Source organism: Euwallacea similis, chromosome 9, assembly GCF_039881205.1.
Source record: "Euwallacea similis isolate ESF13 chromosome 9, ESF131.1, whole genome shotgun sequence".
In the NCBI taxonomy this organism is placed as follows: Eukaryota; Metazoa; Arthropoda; class Insecta; order Coleoptera; family Curculionidae; genus Euwallacea; species Euwallacea similis.
This window is the reverse complement of record NC_089617.1, coordinates 5,293,609-5,311,000: the sequence shown is the minus strand read 5'-3', so window position 1 is coordinate 5,311,000 and position 17,392 is coordinate 5,293,609. Positions and strand designations below refer to the sequence as shown.

Below are 17,392 nucleotides of genomic sequence, written 5' to 3'. Positions count from 1 at the left end.
AAAGTTTATTTTCTCTTTTACAAGTACTGTTGGTAAAATTAATAACTGTTTAATAAATAACTTCTTCCTGACGGATTAAAATGCACCCAAAAGGAAACTCCATCTACTTCAAAAGAACAATATAACGCATATCCGTAAAAAAGCTTCAATCTCTACATAACGCTACTTTCCCAATAAGGAAACAACTATACAAAAATTTATTTGGCAAGGCACAAATGAATATAATAAAAACCGGTTCCTTCTAGCGCATTTTTTTCATCTTGAAACTACTACAGACAAATATAGCACTTCTTCTTGTTATAATACATCAAAGGTCCAGGTCAGGTCTCGTTTTCGCCCGCCAGCTGGTAATGGTGTCTTCGAAGGCTTGATAGACGCAATCTCTCTTGTTCCAGTTCTTTCTCTAGTTCTAGTACTCGCACCTGAGATTCCATTTCTTGGCGTTTGGCTTGATGGAGTGATAAATTTGAAGTGTCAAGTTCCTCTATAAAAAAATCGAAATTGAAACAGTGCTATAAATGTATTCAAGTAAGTAGATGTGACTCTGTATAGAGCTCTTATATCCTTATCCTGGCACATGCGTACAGTAGTGGACAAAATTAGAGCGTTAACTTTTTAGAGTTAGTGCAAATATATGAACTATATTTACCGCACTCTTCGATCAGTTGCCCACAGTCCTTAACAGTAGCAACGACTGTCCCCGTTGCAGTAGTGACGCCTTTTGAGGCGTGTGTTAACTGTTGCAAGTTATTACTGTGTCTGTCAGCCTTTACTCGACTGGCTACGACCAACTGAGCCGTGGAAGCTCCAATTTCCTGAGCTGCCACTATCAGTTGTTCTAGTTTGCCATTTGATGTGACTACTTTGTCGGCCGAAGTTCTAGAATTATTCAAATTATGCACCATATTTTTTTGCTCATGTAAACTTACAGCAAAAATTGGGCGGCAACTGCCACAGCTTTGGCGGCCGATATGAAACCGTCCGTCCATTGATGGTTGCGTTTGTAAAATTCTTTGGCGCTGGCGGTGCCCTAATAAAAAATATCTAATTAATGTTAGAGAAAACGAATAGTGCGGTACATATAGGGTTCCCTACTAAAAATATAGGGATATCTCAGAAAATACCGGATGCAAATTTGTTAGTGTTTGTTTTAACGTAGCCATCACTTAATTCGAAGAAACTTAATTTCTTTGTTTTAAGGATTGATTATTTGATATGGTACTCATTTTCAGTTCAAGTTAGTTTTTCCAGAAAAGCTATTGAGAATTAAATATTAAGACGTTGGCTTTTTGAATTTAAATAGTGAGTTACCCTACGCATTGCGTACCTACCCGGCCTTGTGCGACAATTTCAGCTTGTAACAACCTAGATTTCTTCACTAAAATCCTGATGGCTTGCATCAGAGTCGTACAAGAATCCAGAATTTTCTCATTAACTTCCAATTTAATTCCAGAGTCCGCTGCTCGAGAATTCGTCAACATTTCCTGCATCGCATGGATTAGAATTAAAAGTTAAAATTTGTGGAAATTTACCTGGATCTTTTTGGCGGCTTCCTCTATTGCCTTATCCATTTGGGCCATTTCATCTTCGAATAAATCTTCCAAATTTGCAGACTGGAATAATACACACAATAAATTCACTTATCTAAAATAGAAAGATGGAAATGAGTACCTTATTCCCTAAAAGCGATAAACTAATATCGTCTCCCAAGGTGGCCACCTCCTCGAGTTTTTTTAAGGCCTCCTTAACAACTAGTTCAGTGCTTTGGTTTTCCTTAATATTACAGAGTATTGTTAAGACGAGTTCACCTAAGACTTTACAAGTCTCAGCCATCTCTAAAAACAAATAAGAATAAAATATAAGAATGTTATAGACACATTATTTGCAATGCAGTACAATAATCAGTAGCAGATATATCATTTAATTTACTTATAACTTCACCCTCTGAAACTTTTTCATTCGTTTTTTATTCGCATTAAAGTGAATTTTACAAAAAAACTATACCAGCGTAATGTATTTTTGGGTGATTAGTACTTGTTTTTGGAATTCGAATAATTTTGACTATACTCAAGGAATGCCGGGCAGAGACTGGATAGAAACAGGCAGACCAACATGGTACACAGCTAGTTAGGTAACGATACCTAACAGACTTGTATATCATTTCATTTTTTACTGTTGTTGATTTAGAAATAATTTACGTTTTAGGTCAAAACAAACAATGTTTTTTGAAATTATAGTGAAAGCTAAGTTTATCTACCAGAGTGGCTATGTGCCACTCCAGTCGAACGCAATTAGTTACTGCCAGAGTCAAATGCATTTACTGTTTATTTTATAACGTCATTAAGTAATTCTAAATGTTTGATGGTTGAGATTAAAATTTTGTTCCTCACTTTCTCCAAATGCTATGTCCGGGCTTGTATTACAAGTCGCTCTGCCTTGTAAAATGTACATCGAATGTGTGTGAGCAATTATATTCGCTGTCGTGATCACCTTGGCGTGGTCGGTGAATGTCAACGTTGTGCTTTCCATAAGTGCTTTTCGGCAGTCTGGATATAATTAACAAATGTAGAATTATTTTGTAAAGGTCACAAAACGTCTTTTACCTTTGGTCAAACTTCGTAAGTAATCAGAACTACAAGTCAAAGCTGTAATTGCCGGATTGTCCACTTCATGAATCGCATGTCGCAAAATGTCTTCATTTTTTTCAATGGAACTTCGGACAATTAGTTGCAGTAACAGTTGATTTTCTTTTAGTTCTACACGATCATAAAAACTCCCTATTACCGTGAACAGATAAAATTACCTGCAGTTTACCATGATCGATTTGTCGTTCTAAATCCATTATCTTGTAAGACAACTCCTCCGATTTCTTTTTTAGCACTTCTTTCTCCTCGCTAACATTTTGTAGTTCTTTCCAAATAGATTCTTTTTCCTTACACGCGTCTTGTACGCTTTTTTTTAGGATCTACAAAATTATTAAAAATATTCTACTCGCTACAAAGATGACTTTTTGCAGATTCAATTTTGGAAATGCTTGTGCATCGATGCTACATATTTTTAAAATTTTATTAGTATACAGGGTGTCTCTAAAAGGTCTTTACAACGCTCTACCATAGGTAGCTGAGATCAAAATAAAACGATTTAACCACATTTGCCTTAGTCCAAAAGTTGATAATAACCGAGCTACAGGGTGGCAAAGTTGAAATGTAAAATTCAATTTTTAGCCATAATAGTAATTAAATGGCAAGAGTAAAACTTATGAAATTTTCTACAAGGGAGTTTTTCGGGATGAGGAATTCATATCTACAAACAAAATTTCGGTAAATCGCAGAGGGCCCCACGCATACACATTAGGTACTTGTTTAGGCCCTTCAAACGTTTTTGTTTTTAATAGTAAACCAATTTTGGATGAAAAAAACGTATTTGCGCGATATTTTTGCTTAACCTTTCGGGGGTCGCGCGCGGCGTCTCACTCCGCAAGATTAATATATTTAAAATAATTCCGTGATGCGTCACCTGCTGATGTGGCGCTGCACAGTAGTCTCATAAAATGCGTTAATAGTGGCGCATGCGCTTTTGTACGTCATTTAGTGCGTTTCGTCTCGGTACTTTCTTCATTGCGGACGGTAATTCCCCATACGACCTTCCTTGCCTTAGTTTTGTGTTTAATAAAAGTATACAACTAAGTTAAAATTGTGTTACTAAACAAGGTAAGTTGTTTTTTTTCTTCAAAAATAACATCTAAATGTTACGGACTATTAATTTTTTTAGATGTGTTCTTGGGAAGACGAACAGAACCATTTGAAAAAACTTATGGAAGAGTGTTTGTGGGAAGATATACCACAAGATACTTTTGACGATGACGATAAAGATTTGGAAGAGGATGGTCTGGTTGAAACACAACGTATTGATAGCAGCACCGAACAAGAATATTCCGATTCTGAAAGTGGTGAAGAAATTTCAATACAGGGGCCTACTTTCACTGGTAAAGACAAAACAACAATTTGGTCAAAACATCCAATAGCAAGATATGGAAAGACTCGAAAAGAAAATCTTATAAAAGATCTTCCAGGTGTCAAAACTTGTCTAAAACACGTAAAAAAGAATCAGAAATTTTTAGTCACTTTTTTTCGGATAAAATTCTCAACGATATTGTAATTCACACAAATCAGCATATACTAGGGAATCGAGTAATTACCAAAGAGAAAAAGATGCAAAAATTACTGATTTATTTGAAGTTAAAGCACTTATCGAACTTCTGTATTTATCTGGAGTTCTAAAATCTAATCGGCTAAATCTCGACGAAATGTGGGACAAAAATGGGACAGGAGTGGAACTGTTTCGACTGACAATGCCTCAACAAAGATTTCGTTTCCTCACGCAACATCTAAGATTTGATAATGGGACCACACGATCCGACAGACGGCAGTATGATAAACTGGCTCCAATAAGGGAAGTTTTTACTGATTTTGTCTTAAAATGTAAAGCTACATATGTGCCTTTTGAGAACGTGACCATTGATGAGAAGCTCGAAGCTTTCCGGGGAAAATGCAGCTTTCGGCAATACATACCTAGCAAGCTCGCTAGATATGGACTTAAGGTGTTCGCCCTAGTTGATTCAAAAACATTTTTCACCGTGAATTTAGAGGTTTACCTTGGTCGCCAACCAGAAGGTCCCTTTTCATTTAGTAATTCGCCAAAAGATGTGGTTATGAGGCTTTGCGACCCGATAAAAGGTACTGGCAGAAATATCACAGTGGATAACTGGTTTACCAGCATGGAACTTCTTCAAACTTTGAAAAAGGATTTTAACTTGATTCTTATTGGTGCAATAAGAAAGAACAAGAGAGAGCTGCCGCAAGAGTTTACCCGTCCTACAAATCGTCCTAATTTATCAAGCATGTTTGCTTTTCATAACCATGCTACACTTGTATCTTTTATTCCAAAAAGAAATAAAAATGTCCTGTTGGTATCGAGCACACATCACGATGACAAAATTGACGAAAACACAGGAAAACCCGAAATAATATTGGATTATAACGCCACCAAAGGTGGAGTGGACTGCGTTGATAAACTATGTGCGGCTTATGATGTTTCGAGAAACACTCGGAGATGGCCCATGGTGCTATTTTATTCTCTTCTGAACGTAGCAGGAATTAATTCATACGTCGTATATTCCATCAATAATTTGACATGAAACGTTAGAAAACGTCAGTTTCTACGACGATTATCATTCCAACTAATAGAAGGCCACCTTCGACGCCGTGTAACGCAAAATGTTTCAAATATTTTGAAATGACGAATAAGAAGTATTTTGGGGATCGATGCCAATCCGGAACCCGCTGCTGCGGCGGCGAATGTGCGTAGTCGTTGCGTCTATTGCGACCGAAAAAAAAATCGGCCTACGCGATTTTCACGTATTAAATGCAGAAAATTTTTATGTTTAGAGCACTCACTAAATATTTGTAATGAGTGTTCTGCTGTAGAAGAAGAAAGTGAATAAGACATTCGTTTTCTAGAATTAGTTTCACTTCATTTTTTGCATTTCTATATAGTAGAATAATTTGTTTAGTTTTTATGTTTAACAATAATAGAATACTACATTTTATTCCCTGTTTAAAAATTAATAAATAATTGGTTAAGAAAGCACAAAAGTGTTTTCGTCGAACAGCAAACTGTTTAGGACTGAAATCTATATTCTATCTTATCTATAATTTATAGCGGAATAGTAGTCCGCGTGTTACCTTTTATGTCTCGATTTAAGCGCGACCTCCGAAAGGTTAAAAAAGGTATACTTTAATCAAGTCGCTAATTGCAATCATTTTCGAAAGAAACGCTTGTAAAATAAATGGAAAGGAATGTAATTTTCTAAATTTTTATGTTTAATATTAAAAATAACATTAAAAAATTACTTAAGTGACTGTTCAAAACGCGATGAATAAAATTAACTCCTGTTGCTGTTGCTGTGTGCAACCCTATAACTCGGTTATTATCAACTTTTGGACTAAGGCAAATGTAGTTAAATCGTTTTATTTTCATCTCAGCTACTTATGGTGGAGCGTTATAAAGACCTTTTAGAGACACCTTGTAAAATTTTCAATTGCCTATTGCCGTATTGCACCATATTCTTACCTCCGTTTCCATGTTAAATAACGCTTTATCTTTTTCTAACGCCTCTAATTTCTCGGACCTTTGCTTTTCTGCCAACTTCAACCTCTCTTTTTCCATCTCCAATTCATGCATTTCCTCCAAAGATTTTGACGCTGCCGAAAGCTTTTTCTCAACCTCTGCTGACTAAACATACATTTCAAACATATTTTACGTTTCAGAGAAAATAATTTTAAACCTACTTTTCTAAGCTCCACCACGTGTTCGTCTCGCAGCTTCATGTATACTGATTTGAGTTTATGAAATTTCTGTTTTTCTGAAGAAAATAATCAGTTTAAGTAAGAACAAGAAATTATTATTTTTGAGTCTCATACCTAAATCCTGAATCTGAGTAGAAGCAGTGGCCTGATTAAGTAGCTTTTCTTTGTTTTGTTTCTCATGCTCAAGTTCGCCATTTTTGATTACCAGATCGCGTTCTATAGAGGTAATTTTATTTTGTAAAGCTGCGATGTCTCGTTGATCTTTCGACATCAGAGAATTAATTTCACTTCTAAAATACGGGGCAATATTAAATTAAACTTGAATTCTTCTTCTTCAAATAACTTTACCTCATTCTATCGATCTGCGTTCGAAGAAAATCCCTTTCCTGGATGATTTCTTGGTATGCCGAAATACTCATTTGAACTGTTTGCTCCACATGATTGTTTATTGCTTCCACAGTGTTATCACTGGTATCAATTAAATTCTCTTCTTGAATGGGTTCTTCTTCTTGTTCGGGTTCATGAGTATCCTGAGGTACCACCACTTCTTGGGTCACATAATGCGTAAAATCGCCCATTATTAGAAAATTAGGAGGGTTCTAAAATACATTAAAAAATCAATTCCGAAAAAATAAAGTGACTTTTTCATTAAATTGTTATGGTTCGAGAAATTATCTGATGTTGATATATCAGATAATAATAGATCAAGATAATTTTTTTAAAGGCAAACTAGATGGATCTACAAGATTTGACCAATACTTAGTACTCACGTCTGGTAACGGTGGAATCGCAATTAGATCCTTAAAATATTGCATATTACTGGTATTCTCATAAAACTTCTTCAAAGCTTTAAATTGCTTCATAAATCGTTCCCTATGTCCAGATAAAACATCCGGAAGCAAGATGGCGTGTAACTTAAATAGCATTCTCACACAATAATCGTAAAGTTTCCATGCATCTGGAAATTCAATAACGCAATAAAATTAAACGCATTTTAGTTGATTTCTACCTTGAATGCACGGAATCAAGGGCGCCAGTCTGCATTGTCCGGCACTGGTCATCGAATTCGATCGAGCCATATTTAACGAACCAAAAACTGAAACCAAAAACCAGGGGTTCACGACTTAAACAATTCTCATTTTCATGACAAATTTACCTGCTTCTTGCAATACAATAATATGTTCCAAGTAGTCGAACATTTCAACTGTCATGTTGAAGCTGAAATTACCTCTTACGTGAGCACTTTAAATTAATCATTTTCCTTAGTACTCACTAATTATTTACATCGTTTCCTCCAATACTTTCAAATTCGTCAGGTGAAACTCCTAAATTCCCTGGAAATCTAGGATTTCTTTTGTGAAATTCCAACTTATTGATTAACAAGGATGTGTATAATCTGATCATTTTGCCGTAGCCATCGGGTAAATGGACCCAAAGTTTGCCTACATCGTCCAAATCCTAAATTTGTCCTTACAGTTCGAGGTTTGGACAAGTACTTGGAACTCACCTTTCTATGTTGTTGACTGTCGAGCAGACTCAGTGGATGTCCTTCTCGTAAAATTTTATGCACAACATGGCAGAGTTTCCAAGCCACAATTCGATCATCCATAATTGGTAACCTGTAGGAGAATTCAGTGTTAATTTATAGAAGACATTGTTTGGTGTTGTAGTGAAAAATTAAGGCAAATACCAGCCCATATTGGATCATGATTATAAAAATTACGCACATGTCAAGAACACATAAATTTAAATACTTGATTAGGCACCTAAAAACTTCATAAAAATGTTACTTTGGTTTCCTTGTGTAGATAAATAATACAGATCAAGATCAAAGGGGAGTTCCTTTTAGCAAAGTAAGATGAGGAAAGTAATGATTTGTGATTACTTTGGTTTTTATAAGAACATATTCCTTACCTCAGGGCGTAGGCCCAAAAAATTTTAGCATTCTGGGTATGGAAGGTGCCAATAATGGCCACCCTTACGTGCTTCTGCTTAACTGGACATTCTTGGCCGTTGATTGCTTTCTGCAAAGCTTGAGCCTAAGATCGAAAAAATCATGACAAGACATAGAAAAATAAATAAAATGCATAATTTTTAATAACACGTCATGCTGTGATTGTATGTATGACTTCTCCTAGCCACGAGTCCCAGCAAACACTTAAAAAGATTAGAAATAGACAGGCACATAAAATAAGTGCTAGCGAAGGGTGTATTTTACATAAAAACATAAAGAATTATTTAAATTTGTTGAGAATGCACGAAATTATTCGTTACATGATTCATCGGTAATGAACTTGATATTAAGGAGAATAAGCCGCTTGTTTACATTATGCGGTTTCAGGGTCACTTTACATTCACATAAGCTGCAGACCGCTGCATTAATATTTATTCCGTATAGGAGTATCAGAAGTTTTTCTAATTACAATTACCGACTCATGTAACTCTACGTTGATGTACGGTTTAAGCAAGAAATTTGTTCCAAATTGCTTTCCTCCTACTTTTGCGCAAACAATGTCTATGTAGGATGTGGAGACATGTTAACACAAATTTGTGTACTTCCTGCTATATCTTACTTATTTGCTTGCAATTTGGATGATAAAACGTTTAAATGGTTCCTAAAAAGTATCTCTTAGGCAATAACACTTCTACAAGCCAATGTTTTAATATCAAGCAGAATTAAGAATGCTGCAATCAATTATAAAAACTAAGACTTTTATGGCAAAACTGCACATCAAATACACAAGCAATAAGACACCTGACTCATGCACAGCTCAATGTATAAAACACTTCGTATTAGCCTTGTGCTACATGCAGTACATTTCCATAAAAATTTAATTTATTCTACAAAACTGCTGCTTAAGTAGCCAAAGTACGAGGAAAAATTTAATACCCCATATTAGGCCGTAATAACTAGTATGGAAGAGTAAATACAGAACCGTAAGATATGGATAATGTTCTTCATAAAGAAGAATGTGGTACGTAGTTAAGAAATTCACTGAATAGGAATATGTAATGTATGACCGCATTTTTCGTTGTAGGTAATAAAATAAACGCATTTCCGCATTTTATTGAATATTATGTAAAAAAACCTTGGTTTTCATATTTATGTATACGTCGGAGATTTATTAGTTTTTAAGTTTTGCGAATGTGACATTAGAAGAGACAATAAGATAAGAGGCAGGCTGACAGCCTTCTTAAGAAAAAGCATTGTTAAGCGAGGTCGCTAATACCACGACGCTCCTAAGTGGCCATGTGTGCTAATTATTTGGGTGACATTAAACTATTGGTCCCTTTGTAAGAGGGACTAGCAGGTACTTTTCCCACGGTTCTGAAGGACTCACTAGAACTGGGAAAGTTAAGACAACAGGGACAAAGAACAAGCAGTTAATAGATTGATGGGCAGAAAAGCAGTCGTGGGGTAGTGAATTCGCTAGTCTGCCTTTTCATTCTTTGGCTATTAAAAAATACTTTTCCTCAAACATGGAAAACGTGTCCAACACTATTCCGACATATACAATACAGTGTGGCCAAGATGAGGATAAATATTTTGTATGTGTTTAAAGCGGATTCATTATTTTTTTAATTTTGGGGAATAATTTGAGAGTATGCAACAATGAGAAAAAAGACAAAATTGTGATTTTTTTCAATTCACCTTTCTTACATTTTAGTTTACCGTTTATTTTCGTTTTGCTATTCTTTTTTGCTGGATTCTGAGAACGTCGAACGTAAACAGGGGTGTTCGCCCGAGTACTTAGTAAATTACTCTGAGTTAGTTTTAACTGAGAATAGTGTACACAGCCGACACTACCGTAATCCTTACTGGTGGGTGAGATCCTATTTCCAAAAAATAAAGATAAAAATGGAAAATGTTAATATCAAAATAAACACAATAAATTTTAACTAAAAATTGATATTTGGAAAAGCTCAGTTCTAGAGTGCTCTATCTGGCCTCGTGTGCGTTCCTGGCTTTTGTCTTCGCAATAGCAGAAACTTTGATTTAAATTCAATTTGAGCTTCGTTCGAGTATGCTGTTCGGTAATCGTCCGATTTCGGAGACCCAAACGCAAACGACACGATATTCCAGAGATTGTCAAATGAAAACAAATTTTAAAAGCGTGATTTTTGTATGTTTTCAACCGGATAAAATCCCGTACGAACACTCGTTACGTTTCCATTTAGTTAACTTTCGACCCCACAGAAACTTTTCTAAATTTTGTCTACATTTTCACTCAAAATTTAATACTTTTCGCGAGCGAAACGGGAGAAAACACGGAGACGCCGCTAGTATTGACAACCGAAGCGTCATTGTTTTCAGAACCTTCTTAAGCAAAATCGTAGCCCCTGTGTGACGATTTTTTCTAAAACGACGTGTCGATTTACTTATGCCGAATTGAGTTTAGTTCCGTTTGTATCTTTTGTATACTTTTATATTGTTTTATAAGCTTGAAACGAGGATTAGGACCTCTCCCGATTTTTGTTGTTATTAGAAACATGAATGAGGTTTAGAAAAACTCATTAGATTAGTAAATCACAGGAGGATGCCACTGAGTCTTAACGAAATCCATCCATACCTTTTAGTTCAGTATTGATTTTCGTTTTTCTACTAATTTTTCCTCGCTTCTGAAGACGGCAATAAATTTATCACCGAAACGTTAACAAGAACTTTGTCCGCATCTTTAGTAACGAGTGAATGTTATTATCCAATTCCACCCTTATTTGTGTGTGAGGTGTTATTCCCAAAGAATTTTAAAAAACATGAGGCTTTTGACAATGGTGGATGCACAGATATTAAAATGATAAGAAGAGCACTTCACTTTTTTCATAACCACCACTTAGTGATGTGTGGGGCATTATTCCCAAAAATAAAAAACAGCATAAGAATGTGCATCATGGGGACATCTCGAAAACAGTAAAAGGTACAGAATTGGTTAAATGCAAATTTATTTTTGGTTTCTCAATCGTTTCGAGAAAACCAAACCGGTTATAGTTTTTATCTGTCTGTTACTAGCAAATAATTCAAGAGAAATTTGAAAATTTCGGTTTCGGCGAAATAATTGAAAACTCATAAATCGTTTTGTAGATCTGTTTACACCGTGAAATTACTCCCTTGGACCCGCGACCTTTCTTCGAAACAAGTCTGTAGCTATTGTCGCTTACGAAATCCCCATGTTGGAAATCCTTACCCTGGACACATTGTATATATCCCAAATCGGTCCCACATGTTTCAGCACATTGATGACCGCATCTAATGGTTAAATCCCAGACATAAACTTGATCATGAAAGACAAAAAACAACTTCCACTACAAAAATTTCACCACCAACAAGACTTCTCCCCATATACCCCTGATATCAACCACAACAGAATACTTACATATTTCTCATAATCTTTCTCTGTATAATTCCTGGCCATATTATTAGCATAAAATTATAATTGGTCAAAACTAAGCATGCAAGCAGTAAAGGTTAGTTTCCAAAATGCACTAAATAGGTACATAGGCAAAATTAGAAACGAGTGTTCAGGCAGTAATTGGCATGCAGACCTGAAACATAAATGGAGTCTTAATGAATAGCCTGCCTAACTGTTAGTTCATGTAATAAGTTCAATTCTCATTGTTTATGTTACGGAGTACCAGTCTACTTGAAAGATCCTATCGTAAGTCTAGGAAACCATGCATTGCATTACTTCATTATAGAACATGGGTGAGTGAGTACGTGTAAATTTACAGAGGTCATAGGACCTACATTACATGTAGTAATTGTCGAAAGAATTACTTAATTAATTTCGTTTTTTACCTCCCTGCCTTACACTATCAACTTCAACCTTAACCACTCTAAAATGTAATTTTCTTTTTTACTATAATACTTCAGCTAACGGAACAGGGCAACAATAAAAGCAATTCATTACTATTAGTCCGTAAATAAATTGCATTGAAATCGATAAATCCATTTATCTTATCACTTACTTAGTTGTTTGACATACAGGCAAACCAAACAGGAGTCCACTTAAAGTGGACTTTTTTCCTCAATCCACCCAAATGTTTATCTGTATCGGTTCCACGTATCAAACAATAGATATATAGTACTGAATTTTTATCTTGGAAAAGCTTTTTCCTACGTTGAAACTAATGACTACAGGTTCTACAAACACTTTATGTACATTTTAATAGAACATATGACATACATAGCTGATTATTATCAGTGAGTCAGTACTCACCCACGCAGTACCTACATATTCAAAGCTTGCAGCTTCTAGCTAAAGATAAAAATGTGTCTCCTAAAGGTTAAAAATCACGAGTCTTCGACCCACTTGCTTTAATATTCGTTTCCTTTCAATTAAGCACAAGCCGGTAAATGTAAATGGGTTCGCAGGATATAAACAGTTCAGGCCGAAAATAAATTTCCACTCAATGCACTGTACGTTCAAATGATGGGGATGTGATGCGTGCAGTTGGGTTGAAGAAATGTTAAATATTAGTGAGGTTTGTATAGTAAAAGAGATAGGCGCAACTCGATAAGAGGGTGTACTTATTACCAAAAGGACACAGCATTTTGTATGTAGGAATGATTCTGTTGATCATACACATACACCTATCAATAATAATAATCCCTACACCTACATGGTTTCTTTGCTCATACCGGCAACTTCTTAGCTTCCTTATGGTCGCCATACACGTTACGGTTTACCGTGAGGCAGATCTTTCGGTTTACAAACCGGAAGGCAAACCCCAACGTTAGTGGCTGCATTGACCGAGAAGTCCTTAACTTGAATTCTTAATCTTCTGAAAACTGTCCATACTTGGAAATTTGCCTTCGGAATATGTTTTCTGATAAGTTGGGAAAGTATGTGCGAATAATGCGTACAGATCGAGAGTTAGTTTGGAAATACGCAAAAATGTGTCCCTTCACTTGAGCACACACATAAAAATTAAACAAACCCTTGCGATAAAACATTTAATGTGTGCCTCGGTCTCGTGGACAGGTCCGGTAAACCGCATCATGTATGCCGTCTTTTAAAGCCAGATTGTCATAGAAACTTTGAAATAGAGCATGGGTATTTGGGTAATGGTCTCATTCTTAGTTTCTCTAGAAACTAGCTTCATGTTAAAGTTAACTGTACATTAATAGTTTAGCCCTAAGGGCGGTTTTTCAAGCTTTTTGTAGCTTTACCTGGAAGATAATTTCAAATCAAAACAACGAAATCAGAACATTGGTTGCAAGATGATTTCAATGGAAATTAAATGATATAGGATATAGAGTATATAAATAGGAAACTCAAAAGAGCTGCGGAGACAAGTGTACCTTTTTCCTGTCTATGTATGAGGTAACACCCTGAAAGCCAGTTTTTAACTCTCATCAATTTGCTTAATTTCAAGTTGATCATATATCAGTGGGAAATTGTACCTTTTAAAGATTAGATTTGAGACTATAAGTATTTCTTGTAGCCCCTAACTTATCACCAATCACATGTCATTTCTCACTTATGATTTCATATATGTATAATGAACAAAACTGATGAAAGTTAATGACTTGAATATATTCTGCCAGATATTCCAGTCAGTCACACATATATAAGACAATAATACACTTGTTTTAAGCTTTTTTGAATCTTCTGTTGAAGTTAGCAGGAGTTTGGAAAACCGGACTTTACTGCTGATTCTCCAATGTCTTGTTAAACTACATATGAAATAATTTGCAGTCAAGACAAACCGTCAGTCAAAGCATTTCTGTGTATTATCTAGGTGTTTCAGATATTTATTTTTACTTCTTTAATGTATTCCTAGGAACATGAGGGTACCTCATTTGAATTTAATGTCTGGACTAAGGACTGGTTCCTTGATGCTCAGTTATGGAGTGACAGCAGTTAGTTAACAACTAACTGGCAAATGAAATGTTTTGTAAAAATAGTTTTTACGGTCTTTCTGCTATAAGCTATCCGGAACGAACGGGATAATATAAAAATACTAAAGCTCAAAAAAAGTAAAAACTGAACACACTTTAATGTAAAATAATATATTCCAAACAGCTTATGAGTTAGGAACATATTATTTAAATTTTAATTATTTTAAAGATAATAAGGCCCTTAATGACTTAATCACACGTCACTAATTAATAACAACAATAATCTCTTAAAAAATGGAACTATAAAAAAAAAAAACAATACACACCTGAGCTTTTTCGAAAATTTCCCTCTCGATTTCCAAGCTGGTTTTCCTAGGATGCAGCACTCGAGGTAACGACAACGATGTCATGCTTAGACTAATTGATTATTTAACACTTTTATCAACTAATTATTATCAATAGATTATTAATTATTTCGTTTTACTATAATTGATAGTAGAAAATTTAAATACAAACGAAGTTAGATACTAGAAAGACAACACCCGCATCTGCAACAACAAAACCCAAACGTCATTCCTCTATTAGCTGTCATAAGTCAAATGATCTATCTTTCTCAGATTAATTTCTCCACACTGTTTAAAAAGCCATAAACTCAGACTGGCAATAGCGCTATCGTTATGTCCATTAATCTCATTTTACGATATATCTCCTAAACTTTTAATCAACTTAGTTTCAAATTATTTGAATTCCTAATAATTAAAAGAACTTTAGGTTTCCCAAGAAGAAAATTTTTATATAAATTCCTATTTGTCTATATGATAATTTTGCATTAAATATATTAATAAATTATTGTCAGATTATGTTATTATAAACTTTCTGAAATTGTTGTTATAAGTTAAAGATCTATTTAATGGCCCAAATTCTATTATCAATAAAGCTTTTCTATCTTTATATTATCTTACAAAGAAAACTGCAAAACATTTTGAGATGAGACATAATATTTCATGATTTGAAGTGATTTCGGCCGGTAATTGCCGATTCTATAGGCTTAAATAAGAATGCTCAAATTCTATAGGTTTAAATAAAAAGTAAACATGCCAATTTGGGGTGCCAAACTCTACCACTCACCATCAGAATTCACCTTTAATTTAAAATGACAATTGCGACATTGCCACATTTTCCGTATTGTAACTTATTGAACAATGATTTAACGCGTATCTTTAATTTTTTAAGCTTTTTTTTAATTTTTGGCACTTTGGATTGTTTGAGGTTAGAAATGTTGTGAAAATAAAGAGGAACATTTTTTAGAAACGTTCTTAACTCGCTCCTTTAGTTGAATAGTCTATTAGATTAGAGCTAATTTCATACACATTTGCCATAAAACATGATTCATTTATATATCAATTAAGTCACTATTAATAATAAAAAATGACCACCGAAACAGCAGCCCTACAAGAAGAGGAACGAGAAGCCCTTCTTTCCATTTATGAAGGAGATGAATTCTTCAAACAAATTGATAGTAGTACCTTTCAATATAAAGTAAGAAATATAGACATTTTTCAAATAAAAACTTAAATACTGCTTTTAGTATGGAGTTAGCGATTCTATGAAATCCTTTGTGCTTGAGCTAAAATGGGGCCCAAACTATCCTGAGGAATTACCAGTTATAAACATGGACGTGTTCTACAATAAACATGTGTAAGTAGGAACAGCTCTATGAAAATTCCAATGGCAAAGTAGTCTGTGCACTTAGGATATCCTCACTTAAACAAAAAGTGATAGAACTAGTTAAATCTGAAGGGGAGCAGTTCTTAGGAATGTCTATGACCTACTCATTGTTTGAATTTCTGAAAGAAAAATTTGAGAATCTGATTGCAGAGCAACCAGAAAACCCAGTGGAACATGAAATGGATAAACTTTGTATATCAGAACAAGACTCTTCACAGAATCTTAAAAAGGAAAAGAAGGAACAATTGACAAAGGCACAAAAGAGACGGCAGTGGAATAGGTTAAGTTAAAGTGATGTAAAAATGTGGAGGCTAAATTTTGGTCATTTTAGATTGGACTCAAAACGGGAGAAACCCAGAGGCTGGAATTGGGTGGATATTGTAAAACATTTATCTCAAACGGGTTCAAAAGAAGATAATAATCCTATATCATAAAAGTATATATTTTTATAAAAAAAAACTTTTAATTAAGTAAAGGTGCAAAAAGTATAAATTATTACCACAAACTCTTTGTACACTAACATGGCTGATTAGCTAGTAAATGATTTTGTGGTTCTAGAATGAGAGGCAGTACTTGTACTTTGAGTTCTCCCCATAATTCCCCTCTTTGACTGAAATATTCTTACATTTAATCAAACCACACAGGGTATGGAATTAAAATAAGTACTCACTGTTTTCATCCGATATATCTGATCTAAAGCATGTGGTAAAATTGGTCTAATGCAATTCATTTCCATTAAAGTTAAATTGTCTATAGCTGCATACATAGATGAATTCTTTATCATGATATCCATTGATGACCTCAGTTTGGACATTCGAATATCCCAAATATCTTTGATAATTGTTCTTATTTCACTTGCCTGTGGAACATCATCTGCAGCATTGCCTAAGATAAGTTTGGCCACCACCATGTAGTGCTCACTAGGCATTTTTACAAATGATCTATGTGTGCAATGTGTTGTAGACTATGTGTAATAAAATATGTTAATACCAACTTGGTTTCTTTCTCCTCTTCCTTTAAATTTGAAAGGGTCTCCAAGTCCAACCAGTCAGGAGGAACAATTTTGCATTGTTGCTGTTTCTTTAAGTTTATAGCTATCCAGAGTGGTACCACAGTAGGGATACTGGCTCTGAACGGCCCCACATCGCCTCCTATGAGGTAAATAGAAGCACTATTGAATGTGGGCACTATTTCGATCATAGTTTTTTCGCCCCAGAATTCTATTTCGTCTGGATCCATGTAACTTGGGTGCAATTTATATATACGATATATATAATGAGAGATATACAAACATAATTTCTTCAATTTAATTAGTTTAAAATGAACGTAATTTGACAAAAAAGTACAAAAAAATGATATGTAAGGAACTTTCGTACATCCCCATAAAAATTAAAATCCTGGCAAATAGCGATTTTAAGGTTATGTTAAATGTCAGTGCCTCAAGACGATAACCTAA

At 34.8% G+C, this 17,392-nt stretch overlaps 3 protein-coding genes and 1 pseudogene across 4 annotated transcripts; 2 read left to right on the top strand and 2 right to left on the bottom strand.

The window, feature by feature from the left end:
• Positions 1-235: 235 nt before the first annotated feature.
• Hip1 (Huntingtin interacting protein 1) lies at positions 236-14,775 on the bottom strand. Of its 2 annotated transcripts, XM_066393090.1 has the most exons (21): positions 14,535-14,775; positions 11,741-11,909; positions 8,283-8,407; positions 7,876-7,987; positions 7,642-7,826; positions 7,525-7,586; positions 7,378-7,464; positions 7,139-7,326; positions 6,717-6,967; positions 6,483-6,658; positions 6,351-6,424; positions 6,133-6,294; positions 2,815-2,965; positions 2,604-2,756; positions 2,391-2,546; positions 1,672-1,835; positions 1,533-1,613; positions 1,332-1,484; positions 930-1,030; positions 650-879; positions 236-484 (listed from the first exon to the last, which is right to left on the bottom strand). In XM_066393090.1, the coding sequence occupies exons 2-21, from the start codon at positions 11,777-11,779 to the stop codon at positions 321-323; spliced, it is 2,814 nt and encodes a 937-aa protein (XP_066249187.1). In that variant the 5' UTR covers positions 11,780-11,909; positions 14,535-14,775; the 3' UTR covers positions 236-320. The 2 variants fall into 2 exon arrangements, with proteins under 2 accessions (XP_066249187.1, XP_066249186.1); XM_066393089.1 differs by lacking the exon at positions 11,741-11,909.
• Positions 3,772-5,197, top strand: LOC136411021 (piggyBac transposable element-derived protein 4-like; annotated as a pseudogene).
• A 693-nt stretch (positions 14,776-15,468) lies between the features above and the next one.
• LOC136410965 (RWD domain-containing protein 4) lies at positions 15,469-16,501 on the top strand. The gene is made up of 4 exons (XM_066393353.1): positions 15,469-15,747; positions 15,797-15,906; positions 15,962-16,216; positions 16,268-16,501. The coding sequence occupies exons 1-4, from the start codon at positions 15,637-15,639 to the stop codon at positions 16,368-16,370; spliced, it is 579 nt and encodes a 192-aa protein (XP_066249450.1). The 5' UTR covers positions 15,469-15,636; the 3' UTR covers positions 16,371-16,501.
• Positions 16,363-17,262, bottom strand: Psf2 (DNA replication complex GINS protein PSF2-like protein). Its single transcript, XM_066393352.1, has 3 exons — positions 16,931-17,262; positions 16,607-16,877; positions 16,363-16,546 (listed from the first exon to the last, which is right to left on the bottom strand). Exons 1-3 carry the CDS (start codon positions 17,173-17,175, stop codon positions 16,466-16,468), a joined length of 597 nt encoding a protein of 198 aa, XP_066249449.1. The 5' UTR covers positions 17,176-17,262; the 3' UTR covers positions 16,363-16,465.
• Between the last annotated feature and the right edge of the window lie 130 nt (positions 17,263-17,392).